Source organism: Maylandia zebra, linkage group LG19 (genome assembly GCF_041146795.1).
Source record: "Maylandia zebra isolate NMK-2024a linkage group LG19, Mzebra_GT3a, whole genome shotgun sequence".
NCBI lineage: Eukaryota > Metazoa > Chordata > Actinopteri > Cichliformes > Cichlidae > Maylandia > Maylandia zebra.
The window spans coordinates 19,152,682-19,169,077 of record NC_135185.1 but is presented as its reverse complement, the minus strand read 5'-3'; the positions used below and the strand labels follow the sequence as shown (position 1 = coordinate 19,169,077).

The 16,396-nt window shown below is 41.1% G+C and overlaps 2 protein-coding genes across 2 annotated transcripts in view; both read left to right on the top strand.

Annotated features, from left to right (window-relative positions):
- The first annotated feature begins 39 nt into the window (after positions 1–39).
- Positions 40–6,560, top strand: l2hgdh (L-2-hydroxyglutarate dehydrogenase). The gene is made up of 10 exons (XM_004540031.2): positions 40–247; positions 1,358–1,473; positions 2,856–3,007; positions 3,997–4,128; positions 4,212–4,374; positions 4,472–4,506; positions 4,589–4,756; positions 5,089–5,246; positions 5,350–5,481; positions 5,571–6,560. Exons 1-10 carry the CDS (start codon positions 168–170, stop codon positions 5,764–5,766), a joined length of 1,332 nt encoding a protein of 443 aa, XP_004540088.2. The 5' UTR covers positions 40–167; the 3' UTR covers positions 5,767–6,560.
- Positions 6,561–7,872: 1,312 nt separating this feature from the next.
- sos2 (son of sevenless homolog 2 (Drosophila)) overlaps positions 7,873–16,396 on the top strand; it is a 41,089-nt gene continuing 32,565 nt past the window's right edge. Inside the window, exon 1 of the mRNA XM_004540030.3 lies at positions 7,873–8,835. Coding sequence (XP_004540087.1) covers positions 8,752–8,835 — 84 coding nt within the window. The 5' untranslated portion in view covers positions 7,873–8,751. The remainder of the gene's footprint in view (positions 8,836–16,396) is intronic.

Genomic DNA, 16,396 nt, shown 5'->3' with positions numbered 1-16,396 from the left:
AAACGCGGTATCCAATTGGCTGGACGCGCTTACGTCAGAGCGGAACGTTAGCGGCTCTACGTACGGGAGCGAGAGGAGGAAACACGAACACTAGGAGCTAAGGAAAGTCGCTCCTGGCTTTTATACAATGAAGAAGCTAATTTGAGCTGCTATTAAACGCTGTGACAATGATCCGGATCCTGAGCGGGGCGTCCTTTAAGGCTGCTGGTGGACTGTTAAAGGATATTCAAAGCAGACAGCTACACGGGTGAGGCTGACACCACAAAGACAATGACTTGTGCATAAGTGTGAGTTTGTTCAGTTATATGTGAGAGAAGAAGTAGTGGTGGGGTGCTAGTTTCTTTAATGCGTACAGATAGGTAGGAAAATGTGCAGACGAGCCTGCCCAAATATGCAACTTTCACTGAGCTGTCAGTGAAATCCAGCACAGGTGTCCTAGTCACTGCCAAGGACACCCAACTCCCCAAGATATAGATTCAACAACATCTGTACCCTCTGCATGAGCTAGGTCCTCACACCACGTTGTTTACTCACACAAAACATCTGTCTGCCTTTCCAGTCATCTGCGCTCCATTCACATTTCACTAAGTCATTTTAAACTTTCAGAAGCTCCCTTGATTTCTTAATAAGTGTCCAGCAGGGAGGACGGTTGTTAGAGTTGCCGTATTTTCAGAGGCTGCACACAGCTTACCGCTCCCTCTCCAGTTTACTTTAAGGAAGCCCTGCAATATAGGAAATTACAGTTAATTATTATTAAGAGCAAGGGAAACCTTCCTACTTAAATTCAGCTTCTTCAGAGATAACCCTCGGGTTGACAGGTGAAATGTTTGGCAGGTTTAACTACTTACACCTGTGCGCATTTGTACAGGTCCTGGCACTCTGTTCTAGTTATGATAGAAACCCTCGAGCAAGGTTTCATCTCTGAACATTGACACTTTCTAACCAATTTGGTGATAGTCCCTGATTTAATCTCTGGTTGCATTTATTGCTTTAATGTTTTGTGGGACATTTAAGACATTTTGTCTGGCTGTTGCAAAAGTGCCGCAAAATGTACTCACTTGGTTACAAGATTTAAATGTTTGTGAACATTGTGTTCTTGCAGATCCTTGCTTGCTCTAGCTTGCCTATATGGTGAAGGGTTCTTCTATCCTATTTGTAATTGCAAATACCTCTTTAACTCAAACATCTGTGTCATAGGTCTCCAGACTGATCTGCGTCAAAGGTCTCTTTCTCATCCATGGCTGGACTTTGACCTAAATATTCTGCTTTGTTTTCTACCTTTTCAATCTGTACAGCTAGTCGATTATTAATAGCCACCTTAAATTTTGTCCTGTCTGTTTGCTTTTTGTTTTTTCAGCACATATGACATAGCTGTGGTGGGAGCTGGCATTGTGGGCTTGGCCACAGCCAGAGAGCTGATTCTGAGACACCCGTCGCTCAGTTTCGTCCTCCTGGAGAAAGAAAAGGAGCTTTGTGAGTGGAGTGTTGTGGATGTAAAGACACGGAACAACATGTTAATGTAGAGATTTGTGTTCTCCACAAATCTCTACATTTTTGACCCACTCACTGACACTCTTAAACTTGACAGCCCTTTCCCTTTAGTTACTGTTTCATTAATAATCAAATGTCCTGGAGAACAGAGCCAAAACATTGTAAAAATGTAACAAACCAGCAAACATACTCTGGCACTATTTTCTGAAGTTATTGCAGGATTTTGGATGTATGACAACACTTTACCCCAATCAGTATATAATATATTTATACTACATTTGCAGTCATGTGAAAAACTTGCATGATATAGATATATATAGATATAGATGCATGATATAATGGTTTGTAGCGATGACTTAAATTAATAATTTCCTGTGTGACTTCAGTCTCTCACATCATTGTGGTAAAACTTTGCACTCTTATTTAAAACAGTGCTTCAGTTCATCGATGATAGCAGGCATTTGTTTGTGCACTATTCTCTTAAGCCTGATTCTACTGTTGTGGACACAGAAGTCAACAGTTGGAGAACCCACGCCTGATTTGTCATTCCTGTTATACTTCTTTTAAGTCTGCCGTCTGGACGCATGCGTATTTGATGCATTGTAAAAAGGCAGGTGGGCAGACCCTCAGCTAACTGTCTGATGACTCTGGGACCCAAGTGGACCCTAACAGAATCCCCGCTTTAAGGTCCCACCACAGTATTTCAGTGAGGTTGAGGTCTGGACTTGGACTGGGCCATTGCAGCATGTTGATTCTTTTCTTTTTCAGCCTTTCTGTTGTAGATTTGATGCTGTGCATTGGATCATTTTAATCCTACGTGACTCATTTGCTATCAGATAGATGGCCTCACGTTTGACTCTAGAATACTTTGGTATACAGAGGAGCTCATGGTTGTCTCAATGATTGTGCCCAGGTCCTGTGGCTGCAAAACAAACCCAGACCATCAGCCCTCCACCACTGTGCTTGAGTTGTTTGCGCTGTTATGCTGAGTTTCCCCAAATGTGGCGCTGTGCACTGTGGCCAAATATAATGCACACTTTGTTCTTGTTTGCCCAAAGTCCAAAGAATTTGTTGAGACATCAACTCCTGGGAAGATAGTGGCTTTGTATTAACACACCTGAATATTAACTACTGTTTTCCACTCTTTTATGCTATGCTAATCTCCTAGGTGTACCCTAATATTTACCAAACAGAAAGTTAAATAAAGTTCATTAAAACTTTTGCATATTAAAATGATCAACATTTAAACAGATAAATAAACGAAACAAAAAAATTATTTCAGTCAGTTTTTTTCCCCCCATCACTCCGTAGGACTTAATACTCCCTTCTCTCTTATTGTTCTTCAATTTGTCCATACCTACCAGCTTTACACCAGAGTGGGCATAACAGTGGAGTCATTCACAGTGGGATCTACTACACACCGGGATCACTGAAGGCTCGCCTGTGTGTGCGAGGAGCCACTTTAGCCTATGAGTACTGTGAGAAGAAAGGACTTCCTTACAAGAGATGCGGAAAGGTTTGTCTCTGTATGTTAAGCTGATAGATTTAGAGTTCAGTGACCACCTTGAGTGACTGAAATTACAGCAGACATTTATCAACAGTGTTGGGAAGGAAATATACTACTAGTTTAACTGTATTTAACAGTAGCCTACTGCCCTTTCAGCTTCATCCATATTTACACAGTTTAATTAATGTTACCCATTTTTACCAGGGGCTAATTGTTTTGTACTCTTGGTTCTATATGTTCTCAGTGAGAACAGATATCTGTGATAGAAAACAGATATTTTCTTGCTTATTAAGCACCACGCTATGGAGCCACTGTGAAATGTAAAGCAAAAATGGGTGACAAGGTCAGGAAATTTATAGAAAAAATAAAACTGCATATTGATTAAAAGCAGTGGGGGAAAAGTCGGTACCCACAGTTGGAACTAATTTCATGGTGAGCTTAATCCAGCAGGAGGCAGCATAACGACTAAAAGCAACTAAAATTGAACTAGGTGGCAGTGGTTAACCTGTGACCTCAGCAGGTCCTGGTAGGTTCCTACTTCAAATTGATTTTCTGGAGGTTTTTTTTGTCTGGAGTTTGCAGTGTGGAATGGGAGGATGGATGGAAGTTTGATCTAGCTTTTAAATCTTTGAAATGTATATTTATTCCCAGACACGGGTCTTAAAGTCAGCTCTGTAGCTGAATGAAATCCAATGCAAGGATCAAATATTTGGAGTGTTTTGGAGACAGCTTTGATGTCTCCCCCTAAAGATTAAATCCAAATCAAGATCTTTGACTTGGATGTTAATTTTTATTGCCCCGTAGAGTAAAGAAAAGGACTGAGCGCCAATTCTTATTGCAAAAAATAAAATCTTATATTTATTTAGAATACAAGAGGACCATGTATGTTACCAACGATTTGATGCCTGCTTGTTTTTTTAGCGATTGTTGGTACTCTGAAACTTTTCAGTTGGTAATAGTGAAGTATACAGTATGTGTTTCTGTCTTAAACCATGCAGCTCATCGTTGCTGTGGAGCAGGAAGAGATTCCCAGACTGAAGGCTTTATATGAGCGCGGCATGAAGAACAATGTGCGTGACCTCACCATTGTCGATGGCAAGGGCATCCAGGACAGAGAGCCTTACTGCAGGGTGAAAAGAAAACAAACATCATCTCATTTACTTGGACAAAAACGTGTTAATGCAGAGTAATATTTGATATTTCGTCTTTTCAGGGGATAATGGCCTTGGATTCGCCCTACACTGGCATTGTCGATTGGAGGATGGTGGCTCTCAGTTATGGTACTGACTTCAAGGAGGCAGGTGGCACTGTGGTAACTGAATATGAGGTCAATGACATTTCCATGATCAAGGAGAGCCCATCAGGAAGCACAGAAGGTAACAAGCTGGTTGTGCACATCAGTGTTGACACAGTCATAACTTGTCATAAAAATTGTATAGCTAACACAACTCCCTATTTAAATTCCATTTGCAGGAATGAAATATCCACTTGCAGTCAGAGATAACAAAGTAAGACATGTTAAAACAAAGGTATCACACGGTCAGATCGTGTTCTGTTGTTTACAGTTTTTGCATCATTACTTTCTCACAGGGTAATGAGCTGCGGTGCCGTTACGTCCTGACCTGTGGGGGCCTGTACTCGGACCGTTTGTCACAGATATCTGGATGCAGTCGGGAGCCACGGATCGTCCCGTTCAGAGGAGATTATTTAGTCTTGAAACCTGAGAAGAATTACCTGGTCAAAGGAAATATTTACCCTGTAAGTCTGCTGAAAATGTTTTCCTGGTACAAACATATACAGGCAGGTGTTTTCTGTTTGTTTAAATCATTTTTTGGCAATCTCAATTGCAGAACATCCCAGATATATGTGAAAAAGTATAAGTGAGTTACAGTATGTGGACTTCTTTTTCCTCCTGCCTGGAGATGTTTTGAGGGGAATTTTAAAAAGATGACTTCTTGTCGATTCCAATTTAGTAGTTCTGAAGCAGAGTTCTGACGGTTGCATCCACATTATTTGTGGGTTGTTTTAATACTTGTTGCAGGTTTAACATGTCTGTGTTTTCTAATACATTCTGTAAAATCTCTCATTAGGTTCCTGACCCTCGTTTTCCGTTCCTCGGAGTTCACTTTACCCCGAGGATGGATGGAAGTATTTGGCTCGGCCCCAACGCTGTCCTCGCCTTTAAAAGGGAGGGTTACAAAGTGTACGACTTCAGTGCTCAAGACTTTGCTGATGCGCTCTTGTTCAGGTAGCAAATCTGTCCTGGAAGATGTGACAATTTCAGTCACAGTGTAACAGCTGCGTAGTGTGTGATGCCAATTTGTGTTTTATTTTGTTTTGTTTACCTGCAGGGGCCTTCAGAAGCTAATAATGAGGAACATTACATTCGGAGTTGGAGAAATGTATAGAGGACTTTTCATTGGTGCACAGGTTAAAAATCTGCAGAAGTACATCCCTGAACTTTCCCTGAGTGATGTGATCAGGTAGAGAAATCATTCTTGGTGCTTGTTACACAATATTAGGATAAATGTTAGGACCGGTTTTCTGTAACCGCCGGTTGTTTCCTGTCCAGGGGTCCAACGGGAGTTCGAGCACAGGCCCTCGACCGCGACGGAAACCTCGTGGATGACTTTGTGTTTGACGGCGGGGTCGGAGACGTGGGCAGTCGAGTGCTCCACGTGCGTAACGCTCCTTCGCCGGCAGCCACCTCCTCCCTCGCCATTGCTGAGATGATTGCAGATGAGGTGGAGAACCGCTTTACGCTGTAGCAGAGGGAGGAGAGAAAACCAAAGAAAGTCCAGCTGTCATGACTTCTTTATTACAGGACAGGCCTTAATTTAACAGAATAAAGTGACTTCTCTGCTGCGGTTTTGTTTTTAACACTTTTTTATTTTCGTGGTGCTACTTCGGGTTGTATGTTTACTCCACCACGTATGAAAGTACAGTTTATTTTGTGCACTACATTTCTGTCTAGAAATGAAGTTTGCCATGACCTGCTTTTTACATTTGTAACTTCAATAGCATTATCATCAGTTTCTAACATTAAAATTATAATATCAAAGTACATCAACTGTGCGTAAATGTGCACTTTAGATTTAAACGAGGACTCTCTAATGGTTACATTTCAGTACAAACGATTTCTTTTTAATTTTTCAATGTGATTTTTCAACCTGTATGAAAGAGGAGTTTGAAGACTGTATAGTCTGCTATAAATGAATGAAGAGTTTCGGTGTCATCATGAAGGCTTTTATCTAGATGTTGGCTTATGAAAGTCTTCATGTACCACACGGTTTACCAAGAAAGATCGGTTCTTCTTACTCCATTTGACAGTTGTGCAACAAAGATTGTTAAATTATATCATGACTAAATAGTGTCTTTGTCTTATTTATATTTTCATCAAGGCAAATTTATATTTTTTGTGGAGCTGCTGGTGATTTCTCTTGAATCTGTTTCAAACTCTGCACATGTTCCTAAAACTGTTCTGTTTGTCTCTCTGTCATTACATTGATTATGACAAATGAATGTTAAGGTAATTTTTAAAATATATATTTTTGAAAACAAATGTGCCATTTTTGTGGTTTCTGTTTTAGGTTAGTTTTTTTGGAGGATTTTTTTTTTTTTTTAAAGATGTAGGCTACATTCTTTTATATTTAAATATAATGACTAATATGGGAATTGACCACAACTTCGAATATTTAAACACAACCTTGCTGTGTTTAAAGCTGATTTTTCACTGCACTGAAGAGGATGAAGTGGTGGTATGGAGAGAGTTGTGGACTTTTTAACCAATTCAGTTACATTTTATTTATATAGCACCAAATCCCAAAAACATTTGCCTCAAGGTGCTTTATATTGCAAGGTTAATACTGTCCCCTATCAGCAACCACTTGGCAACAGTGGGAGGGAAAAACTCACTTTTAAAAAGGAAGAAACCGCTGGCAGAATTAGCCTCAGCCCCTGGTTGGGGGGGAGCGTCAGAGGACAGAACAAAGACATGCCATAGATTAATAATAACTAATGATTACATACTGAGATGTTTTAAACCTAATCTTAAAAGTAGCTTCCCTATTCCAAATTGGGAGCTGGTTTCACAAAAGAGGGGCCTGAAGTGAAAGTTTCTACCTGCCATTTTACATTTAATTACCCTAGGGAACCACAATTAACCAGAGCACACTGTTTAACACAGTCCCGGAGACTGATTGGATGGCTGAGCAACGGAGAAGTGTACTTGTACTGTTTGAAGAACAAGGAAGATATGTAAAACTGTTGTAACTACAGAGGACTAAAGTTGATGAGCCATACCAGGACAGAGATGATGATCACCAAGCAGCAGTATGGCTTCATGTCAAGAAATAGCTCTAAAGATGCAACACGTACAAGAGAGGGATAGTGGATATACTGGATAAATTATGTTGAAGATGGAGCTAGCAGGAGGAAGTTCATGGATGTAGTGGAGGAGGACATGGAGAGGTTTGAGGGGGAGGATGCTAGGGAGATGGTCCACTGTGGCGACTACAGCCCTTCTGTGCCATGGCTAAGTCAATGAATTATAAAGTTTGGATACAAGGAGGCAACATACTGGAAGAGCCAAAATAAATTAAATACATATTAAATATTTAATTATTAAAAATGAAGTCAATCATTTTTTTTCATGTGCTGAATCACAGCAACAAAGACAATGTATGGGGCACATAAGTTTTCAAAAAAATATTTTCACTCATAATATTTATTTAAGCGCATTTTTCCCATTAATCCAGCCTCCTTGTCATATAAAACGTAATTAGAAATGTGTTTAGTGTGGCCGACACTTCAAAGGGAAAGTCAATAAGTTTTATTGTATTTCCTGCTGTCTATCCCTGTGTGTCGCTACTCTTCGCTGCTAAGAGTCTACTCTGTGTGTAGACAAAAGTCCAGCCTTGTTTTTTTCAGTCCAATAAAATGTGAAATTACGCAGGGACGCACGGCGCAGCGAGCAGAAGCTGTAGGCAGGCAGCGGAGTTGGTACGAACATCTTCGACTTCACGAACCAAAAACACCTCGGCTGCTCTTCAGCGGCTCTGCTCGCAAATATGCCTCGGACCGGCCGCTGCTTTGGAGGTGTACGCGGGATTTAGCGCCTTATCTGCTGCGGGGAAGATGACTGAATTCGGAGCAAGCAGCGCAGGAGAAAGTGTGCCTTGTTTGGAGCTGAACGGGTCGTGTGCCACAACATAGTACTCGCAGCGGAGGCCAGCCCCAGCAGCCTGTAGCAATCGTTAGCCGGCCAGCTAACGCTAGCGTGCAGGTGTTTTGGCTGTAAACAACGTAACATAACTTGTAGCTGTAGTTAGCTGGCAGCAACCTCGGCTCCAACGTCTTGCCTCAACATTGAGCTCAATGTGCCTGCTTTAAAGTTTTTAAGCAAACGCCAAGCAGCAAGTGTTACACTTAGCAGCATTCTTATTAGCAGTTAGCAGCTGCTGGGTGTTTACAGGAGCAGCAGGCTGGCCACATAGCCACAAAGCTAGCGACTTAACTTTATTGCTACATGTGCTTTTTTCCATCTTTTTTAATAGATATTTTTTCCGCTGTTTAGCACGATTTGACCTCGGACTCACACTCTGCTTTAGTTACTCTGCTTTTTATTAAGTGAGCCAGTTTGTGTTGTTTCACCGTTGTAAAGCCGGGACTGACCCACCCATAAGGACAATTTACCCGGGGCCGATGCTGACGGTTCAGCCCGGATCACGGCAACACCAGGAGCCGCTTCAGCAATGCAGCCCCAGCAGATATACGACTTTTCAAGTGACGAGAATAGTCACAAATGGAGAGGCCTCTTCGTGCAAGCTCTACGAAAGGTACGACTGTGACCACCAGCTTTCTCTATGCACTATTATAAATCAAAACACCCGTATTGGGGTGACCGATTTGAACACTGGTTTCATCTGTGCATCTTTACCAGAACAAAAGTTTTGGTAACACTTCTTGACTTGAGTCGGCTCAGAAGCAAAAACTTCAAAGTGTTTATATTAACACTATACTTATTTGTGAGGCATTTAGTGTTTTGCAGACCTCTGGAGATATCCCGCGCCTGTTGACATGTCTCTGCTGTGCCTATTCAATATGCTCGTCACCCAAGTTCCTCATAATGACTTCCCACAGTGATTTTGAAGAAGTTGTTCCTTTGTAACGAGTTTTTCGTCGTTTCGAGGGTGTGCTAACGACTTGCATGATCCAGGGTGAATACCAATGAAGTTTGAGTTGAGTGTCGTGTTGCCTTCTTTATTTGTTCCTCATTTCATCAAAAGATCATCATTGCTGAGCAAAGAGCTTCTGTAGCTGTTTTCGGGTGCTTTTGGTCACACTTATCTGCCTTTTTTTCCCAAGCAATGCAGCTTAGACTCTTATAAACTTAAAATGAATTCTTCGGAATAGGAAGCATTTGCATTTTAATTTCCTTGGTCAGCAGGACACATCTGTATCAGTTCCTTTTTGACTGCCCTGTTCTTTCCTTTTTCTTGCATCATCTTGGCTTCTCCTAGGTTTATTTTCTGTTTTGTGGCCCCTCCACATCCCCTCACCCCTTCTGCTCAGACTTGCAGAGTCATGAAAGTCTGGTACCAACTCCTAATGGAGAAAAACGCATTTGTCACTGCTCTTTCTGTTTCACTGGGGACTGTTTGCCTTGCTTTTCTGTAAGGTTACACACAAGGCCAAACTGTTTAGAAACTGGAAGGTGCACAATGATCTGCATGCTGCGTTTCCTTTTGAACTGGCTGTGTGTATAAACTTACAGCGTCCCGTCAAGACCTACTCATGAATTTTAGTGTTCTGATGTGGCTGGAGAGTCCCAAGAAAGCCTGTGTTACAGTTCAAAATAGAAACTAGATTCTTCTTCTTCTTCTTCCACTATAAGAAATACACTGGCCAAACAGGCAAACTGTGCTGCATCAGAATGGAAAATGGCATTGCTTATTTAGGTGACCTTTAGAGACTTGTGGTTCACCTAACCTGCTATTCATTATTGGTGTTTGAGTGCTTTGGTTCCAAGTTAAAACTAAGCCCCTTACACAAAACAGACGCACTGAAAAATGAAATTTAACATTGATAGAAATACTGAAATAATTCCTTTCTTAAAATAAATATCAACAACAAGCCATTTGTCAAGGTTGAAAGATGGTTTTGTGCTTAACTTTATCACTGGTCGTGTTATAAAGTTTTTTTTATTTTTTTTAATTTTTTTTTACGTGCTTTCAGTATCTGACAGAAAAGCCTTGAACCTGTATTTAATGTGCTTTTTGTTGGGACATGTTTTAGTTTTAGCAGCACTGTGGCTATAGAGGTTACTGTCTGTGGATTTAGCTGTGTAGCAACATCATGCTTATAAATAACACTGCCCTGTTCTTGTCAGTGATCAGTATTGCAGAAATGGTGTGATGAATCAGGTGAAACTGAGAAAGCAGGTGGTCTGTCGCGATGCCACAGTGTCATTGTCTCAACTTGCTGCACAACTGCCAGAGGGAGAGCCTGTCAGAGATTGACGCAAGAGAAGTTTGTTATGGTTTTGACTGACTGTGACTCGCTGTTTTTTTTGTTTTTGTTTTTTTTTTTGTTTTTTTTAACAGCTGTCCAGGAGCTGTGGTGGATGACTCCATCCTCTAGAATGAAATAAATAAAGAAAACTTGTAAAGGCCAGATCAGGGACGTAAGTTTGTTATCAAGCAGGGAGCTAGTTCTGAGATGTGTCACCAGGTGGTGGTTGGTTTTGGATATATGTAGATCATAAATGAGATGGATGGATTTACTGAGGCTTAACAAATAACCATGACATCACATTATTGGAATTAAGGCTAGAGCTGCATGATTTTGGCCAAAATTATTGTCAAGATTATTTGTCGTGCCCTGCCACTAGGGATGGGTACCGGTGTCCGGTGCCATGATGGCACCGGTTCTGTCATAAACGGTAGTAACCAGACCGAAAAGCAGCGCACATTTCGGTGCTTTATTTCGGTGCTTTTTTTTCCTGAGCTGTGATACACTTCTAGCCAATAATTTTACGTTTCCGAGGATAGTAGGCGGGTCCAGGTACGTGCGTTCTTTTAGAGCAGAGCTACAGATTAAATATGCCCAAGGCGAAGCGGTCAAAAGTCTGGCTGTACTTCACAGCAAAATATGCAAACTCAGCAGCCTGCAACAAGTGCTTTAAGCTGATACTGTGATACTGTCAAAGGAGGTAACACCTCAAATCCGATGAAACACCTGGCGACGCATAGCGTTTTTTTTTTTAAAAGCCCAGAAATGCGCCGTATGATAGCTTGCTGCGAGACCTCACACCGAGCACATCTACTGTGCGTGGGTTGCCTGTTATCGGACCCGGAGTTAGCAATATCCCCCAAAAACACGAAGAGGAGAGTCCTGGCCCCTAGCCCTGTCAGTGTAGCAGAAATGATGACGGATGATGATGGCAGCAGCCGTTCTTCTCTGCGTGAGTAGCTTCATGTTGTTCGTGTGTAATTTACGTTTAGTAGGCTAACCACGTTATTACATTAATGCAGGTAAGGTGAACTAGCAAACATCATCATAGCTACATGCGGCTGTCTTCTTGTTTGATGGCAGATGCTCCCTTCACCCTGGCCAAAATGGCTAAAATGACCAAAGAAAAAGTGGAAAACAGTTACACATGAGTGATACCATATATGCCCCATAGCTGCAGAAAAGGCTAACATTGTTATCTTTTTACAAAAAACCAGCTGAACATGAGAGGTTTTTGGACCAATTTTGTGTTCTCCAGTCTTTAAGCACCGGTTTGAGGACCGTTTGAGCACCGGCACCGTTTCAAAAGTGCCGATTTGGCACCGGTATCGGATAAAACCTAAACGATACCCATCCCTACCTGACACACATTGGCGACCTACCCAAGGTGTACCCCACCTCTTGCCCTACGATAGGCTCCAACACTCCCACGACCTTGCATTTGATAAGTGGAAGAAAATTGATGGGTGAATTGAGTTATTTGTCACGATTATTTAAGTGACAAAAATGTTTTTGTTAACACAACCCTTTTTCCAGTTTTAAACATAAAACTAGTCCTCCGTATTTACCTGAATTCTTTGGTATTGGCACTCTGGAAAAGTAACTGTGTGTCATAACGCATCTTTTGTCCAACTTTTATCTTGATGGACATGCTGACACGCTGCACAGACTCACCGTTGTGGATATGTGAGTTCATAGATGATGCACGTTAGCAACCGTTGCATTGTTTTTCTTGGTTGCCGTTATACTTCAGATTGTGGTGTGTTTTTCAGGTGGTTGAGTAAATTATTTGTGTTTCTTTGTGGTGGGAACACATCTCTGTAGTACTCTTTGCATGTGATTTGTTCTCTGTTTACATCACTTGCCCTAGGGGGTGATGGGCAGGGATAGCTCAGTAGGTAGAGTGGTGGCCCCATGATCGGAAGGTCGGGGGTTCGATTCCCCTGAACAGCTACCCTGAGGTACCCCTGAGCAAGGTACCGTCCCTACACACTGCTCCCCGGGTGCCCAGTGGCTGCCCACTGCTTCACTGAGTGAATGGGTTAAATGCAGAGAGGGATTTTCCCCACGGGGACCAATAAAGTACACTTTCTTCTTCTTTCTTCTTTTCTAAATTCTATTTCCAAACAACAAATGCTGCTGTGCTTCTAGAGACTAGCCTTTCGCCTTCTGTTGTGCCAGAAATTTTCTAGACATCTGTCTTTTAATGTAGTCTTATCACAGCTGTGATTGGCGCCAGGCAGTGCTTTAGGGAGCGTTTGATTTGGTGGAGCTTGCATTTTCAAAATCAGTGGAACGTGTTTATTTGATCGTGGGTAGCCAAAATCTTGAGCGAGATTAAAAATCTATTAATTTTGCAGCTAAATTTTTGCATGGTGTAATCTGTTAGTTTTCTGACAAAAAATGAATCACTTGCAAAGAATAAATGCAGAAATACTGTCAAATGTGAAGATGTGCTATTCTTGTCTTTTCTCTTTATTTTTTATATAATGTTGTTTTTATGCTGTAGGGTGGGTAGAAAAGCTGATTTGAAGACATCATGTTGGAAGATTTGTGCATCAAATGATGAACTAAAAACAGTAATTGTTAGTTGCAATGCACAGTTCTCAGGAAGTCTTTAATTTGATGTAAGTTTAATTGCATGTCTGTAAGAATTAAGTACTTGGTTGCTTTGCTGTGAAGCAGTTGAAGTATATACACATATATAAAATGCAACAGTTCAAATCCTGCTTTCGTCTGTCATTTATGCTCATTTTATATTATAAATGAATATTTCACCATGACACAAGTGCAGTGTTTGTCTCCAGGTTAAGGTTGGACAATAACTGGTTTTAAAAACCTTATCTGTATATTTCCAAAAGATTAACAGGATTAGAGAATAGAATTAAGTTTCGTTTTGCATTGGGTTGCTTCCATAAAACGGTGCTTGCAGCGGTTGCAGCTCTCTTGTTACTGTGCTCACCAATAACCTTTCGTTTTCCATTGATCTTTCTATTTTATTAAAAATCCTTACGAGATCGCTCTCATTGCTTTTGCATATATTACTGAGACTTAAGTCATGTATTGCCATGAACCCTAAACCTGTTGATTCATATTGCTGCATCTACATATCCTGGCTGGCGATTATATGGCTCATGCTTGGTGCAATGCACGATCTCTATCTCACCCTGACATGCTGGTGTTAATAATAACTGTGCATTCCCCAGGTCTGCTGTTTCATTGGCATTGAGAAATGGGCCAGAGGTTTGCTGGGTACAGTTTCATTCCATTGCCTTGTTGAGTTAGAGCAGCCTGGTGCAGTTGAGTTCACAGGCCAGCATTTTAAACCGTGATTGGTCAGGTTACAAGCCTGCTTTATGTTTGTGTGTGTTGCCTTTTTTAATAGTCTCAGCATGAGCAGTCGGTTAAATTCTGAAAGGGTGACTTCACTTGGGGCCCAAGCTGAGAGAGTTGTTTTATTTTAGTCACATGGTTTTGTTGCCTTTTTTACTCAGACTAGACAGAGCTCTTGTCATTTCACCATCAGAGATTTATTGCGAGACTCTACTGCAGCGCTCGATTCCAGCCAGTCATCAAAACTGCGTCTTCCATTTAAGTGCTGCATTTTATACATTGACAGCTCAAATCAAATGGTTTTAATTGAAAGTGATAAAGAGCCAGGAAGTAGTACAAAACCCCCACAGTTTTGTGTTCATCTTCTGTAACCACAGGTTCTGTGAAATCAGTAAACGGGTGGTTGAAAGAAAGTCCTCCTGTGTTTCCCACGATCACATGAGATCTTATTTATTTATTTATTTTTTTTGTTTATATGGTGAGATAAATTTCTGTAAATGTAGATTAAAGTAACCCGCTGTTGAAAAAAGAAAGATTTACAGAAAAAATATACATTTTAGTAGCGTGTAAATAATAATGTCCGTGTTAACATATAATTTATTGTCTTGAAGTAAAAAGTGCTTATCAGGAAAAAAAATGGATAAACATTTATACCAAATAATAAGAGCTCAACTCCAGCTTCTCTGTGCCACGCTGCATAAAGAACCGACTCTGCGACCTTAAATGACTGCTAAATGCTATGCCTAACAGCCACTTTATTAGTTACACCTTGCTATTTCTGGATTGGACCCCCTTTTTGCTCTTTAGAGAAGTCTTTGCTTAATCTATGCCATGAAAACTAAGTACAAAGAGATTTTTTGTCGATGTTGACGTGATGGGATCACACAGTTGCTGCAGATTCATCAGCTGCACATCCATGATGTGAATCTCCTGTTTCACTACATCCCAAAGGATTGGATCGAGATCTGGTGAGTGTTGAGGACATTTGAGTACAGTGAACTCATTGTCATGTTCAGAAGACAGATTGAGATGATTTGAGCTTTGTGCTGGAAGCAACCTGTAGAAGTTGGGCGCACTGTAGTCATAAAAGGATGGACATGATCAGCAACAATACTCAGATGGGCTGTTTTTTGTTGATGACTTTTGGCCCGAAATATGCAAAGGAAATCCCCCACATCATTACACCTCCCACCTGAGCTCTTTGATACAAGGCAGTAACAAAGAGCTCAGGTTGATCTATGATTTTTATGTTGTTCACTCCAAATTGTAACCCTACCTCATCAGACCAGGCAATCTTTTTCTAATCTTTTGTTATCCAATATTGGTTGTCATCTACAGTGCATTTACTGCAAGGTTGTGCATTCAGAGATGTTCTTCTGCATTTGTAGTTTTACTGTTTTGTTCTTATCAGCTTAAAGCAGTGTGGTTACTGCAGCTCACTCGATATTTATGTATTTATTTTTTTTAATCCGAAGTATAGTTGTGTGGGAAAATCCTGGCAGAGCAGAAGTATGTGAAATAGTCAGACCAGCCAGTCTGGCACCAACATTGAGAGCCACTTACAGTCACCCTTCTTCACCACTCTGTTTGAACTTCAGTGAGTCGCTGTGTCCAAATCTACATGCCTAAATGCCCCGAGTTGCTGCCGTGGGATTGGCCAATTAAATATTTCATGCCTTTATTACCAGGTTGAATCTAGACAGGGAGAGAAAATGATGAGAAAAGAGAAGAGGGTGATATAATTGCGCAAAGTTCCTGGGCTGGACTTGAAACTATGTATACTTGGTCATGTGCAAGGACAAAGGTTGAAAATAAACCAGGCCCAAAGAATAGCTGCAGTATTCATATAATAATCTTACTATAATCACTGTAGTGAATGTATGTCTGTATGTACCCCATCTCCTTAATTGGCGGGCCAGTCTCCCAGCAGTTAAACAGCAAAAGGTCATGATTATCAAAATTTGTATTTGCATATATTACTTATTATTATTTGCTAGAAATTATAATAATTGGTGGTCTTTTTTTGTCTTGAGTTGAATATTTTTGTGGCAGCGTTACTTTAAGAAGTTTTTAAAAGGCATTTCCAGGTAATTCTAAAAAACCTCCAAAACATTTGGTCACATGATTAGTTACAGCACTAGTACTTAGTAATGATTAGTAGTCGTCGTGGTTACTGGACAGGATATGAATGTCTGTCTGTGTGAACTTGGCTGTTTCTGTTGATTGCAGTAATCCTGTCAAAGTGCAAATGGTAAACATATGTGAGGAGGACACAATGTGCAGGAGTGAGTTGCTGCACCTCCAGGATGAGCCTATGTGATGACAGCAGGATGTTTCTGGTAACAGGTTGCGTTTCCTGTACACCAGGCTCAGGCCTACCACAGAAAAAGATGTTGCTGGTTAAAACAGAGGTTCCCCGCCCTTCCCACAATATTAAATCAGGGCTTTGAACATCAGCTTGTCCTCACACAGGGTTCAGTCAGGATGGGTGGATGCAGGCAGGCGGCCAGGGTCACTGGGTCACACAAGCCTGGCATCAAGTCATGGCCACGT

Excerpts from the sequence above, each read along its gene's own strand:
- l2hgdh (XM_004540031.2), top strand. The coding sequence starts at position 168 with ATGATCCGGATCCTGAGCGGGGCGTCCTTTAAGGCTGCTGGTGGACTG. Across the intron at positions 1,474-2,855 it reads GGAGAAAGAAAAGGAGCTTT|CTTTACACCAGAGTGGGCAT; the intron begins GTGAGTGGAGTG and ends CATACCTACCAG. Across the intron at positions 5,247-5,349 it reads GCTGATGCGCTCTTGTTCAG|GGGCCTTCAGAAGCTAATAA; the intron begins GTAGCAAATCTG and ends GTTTACCTGCAG.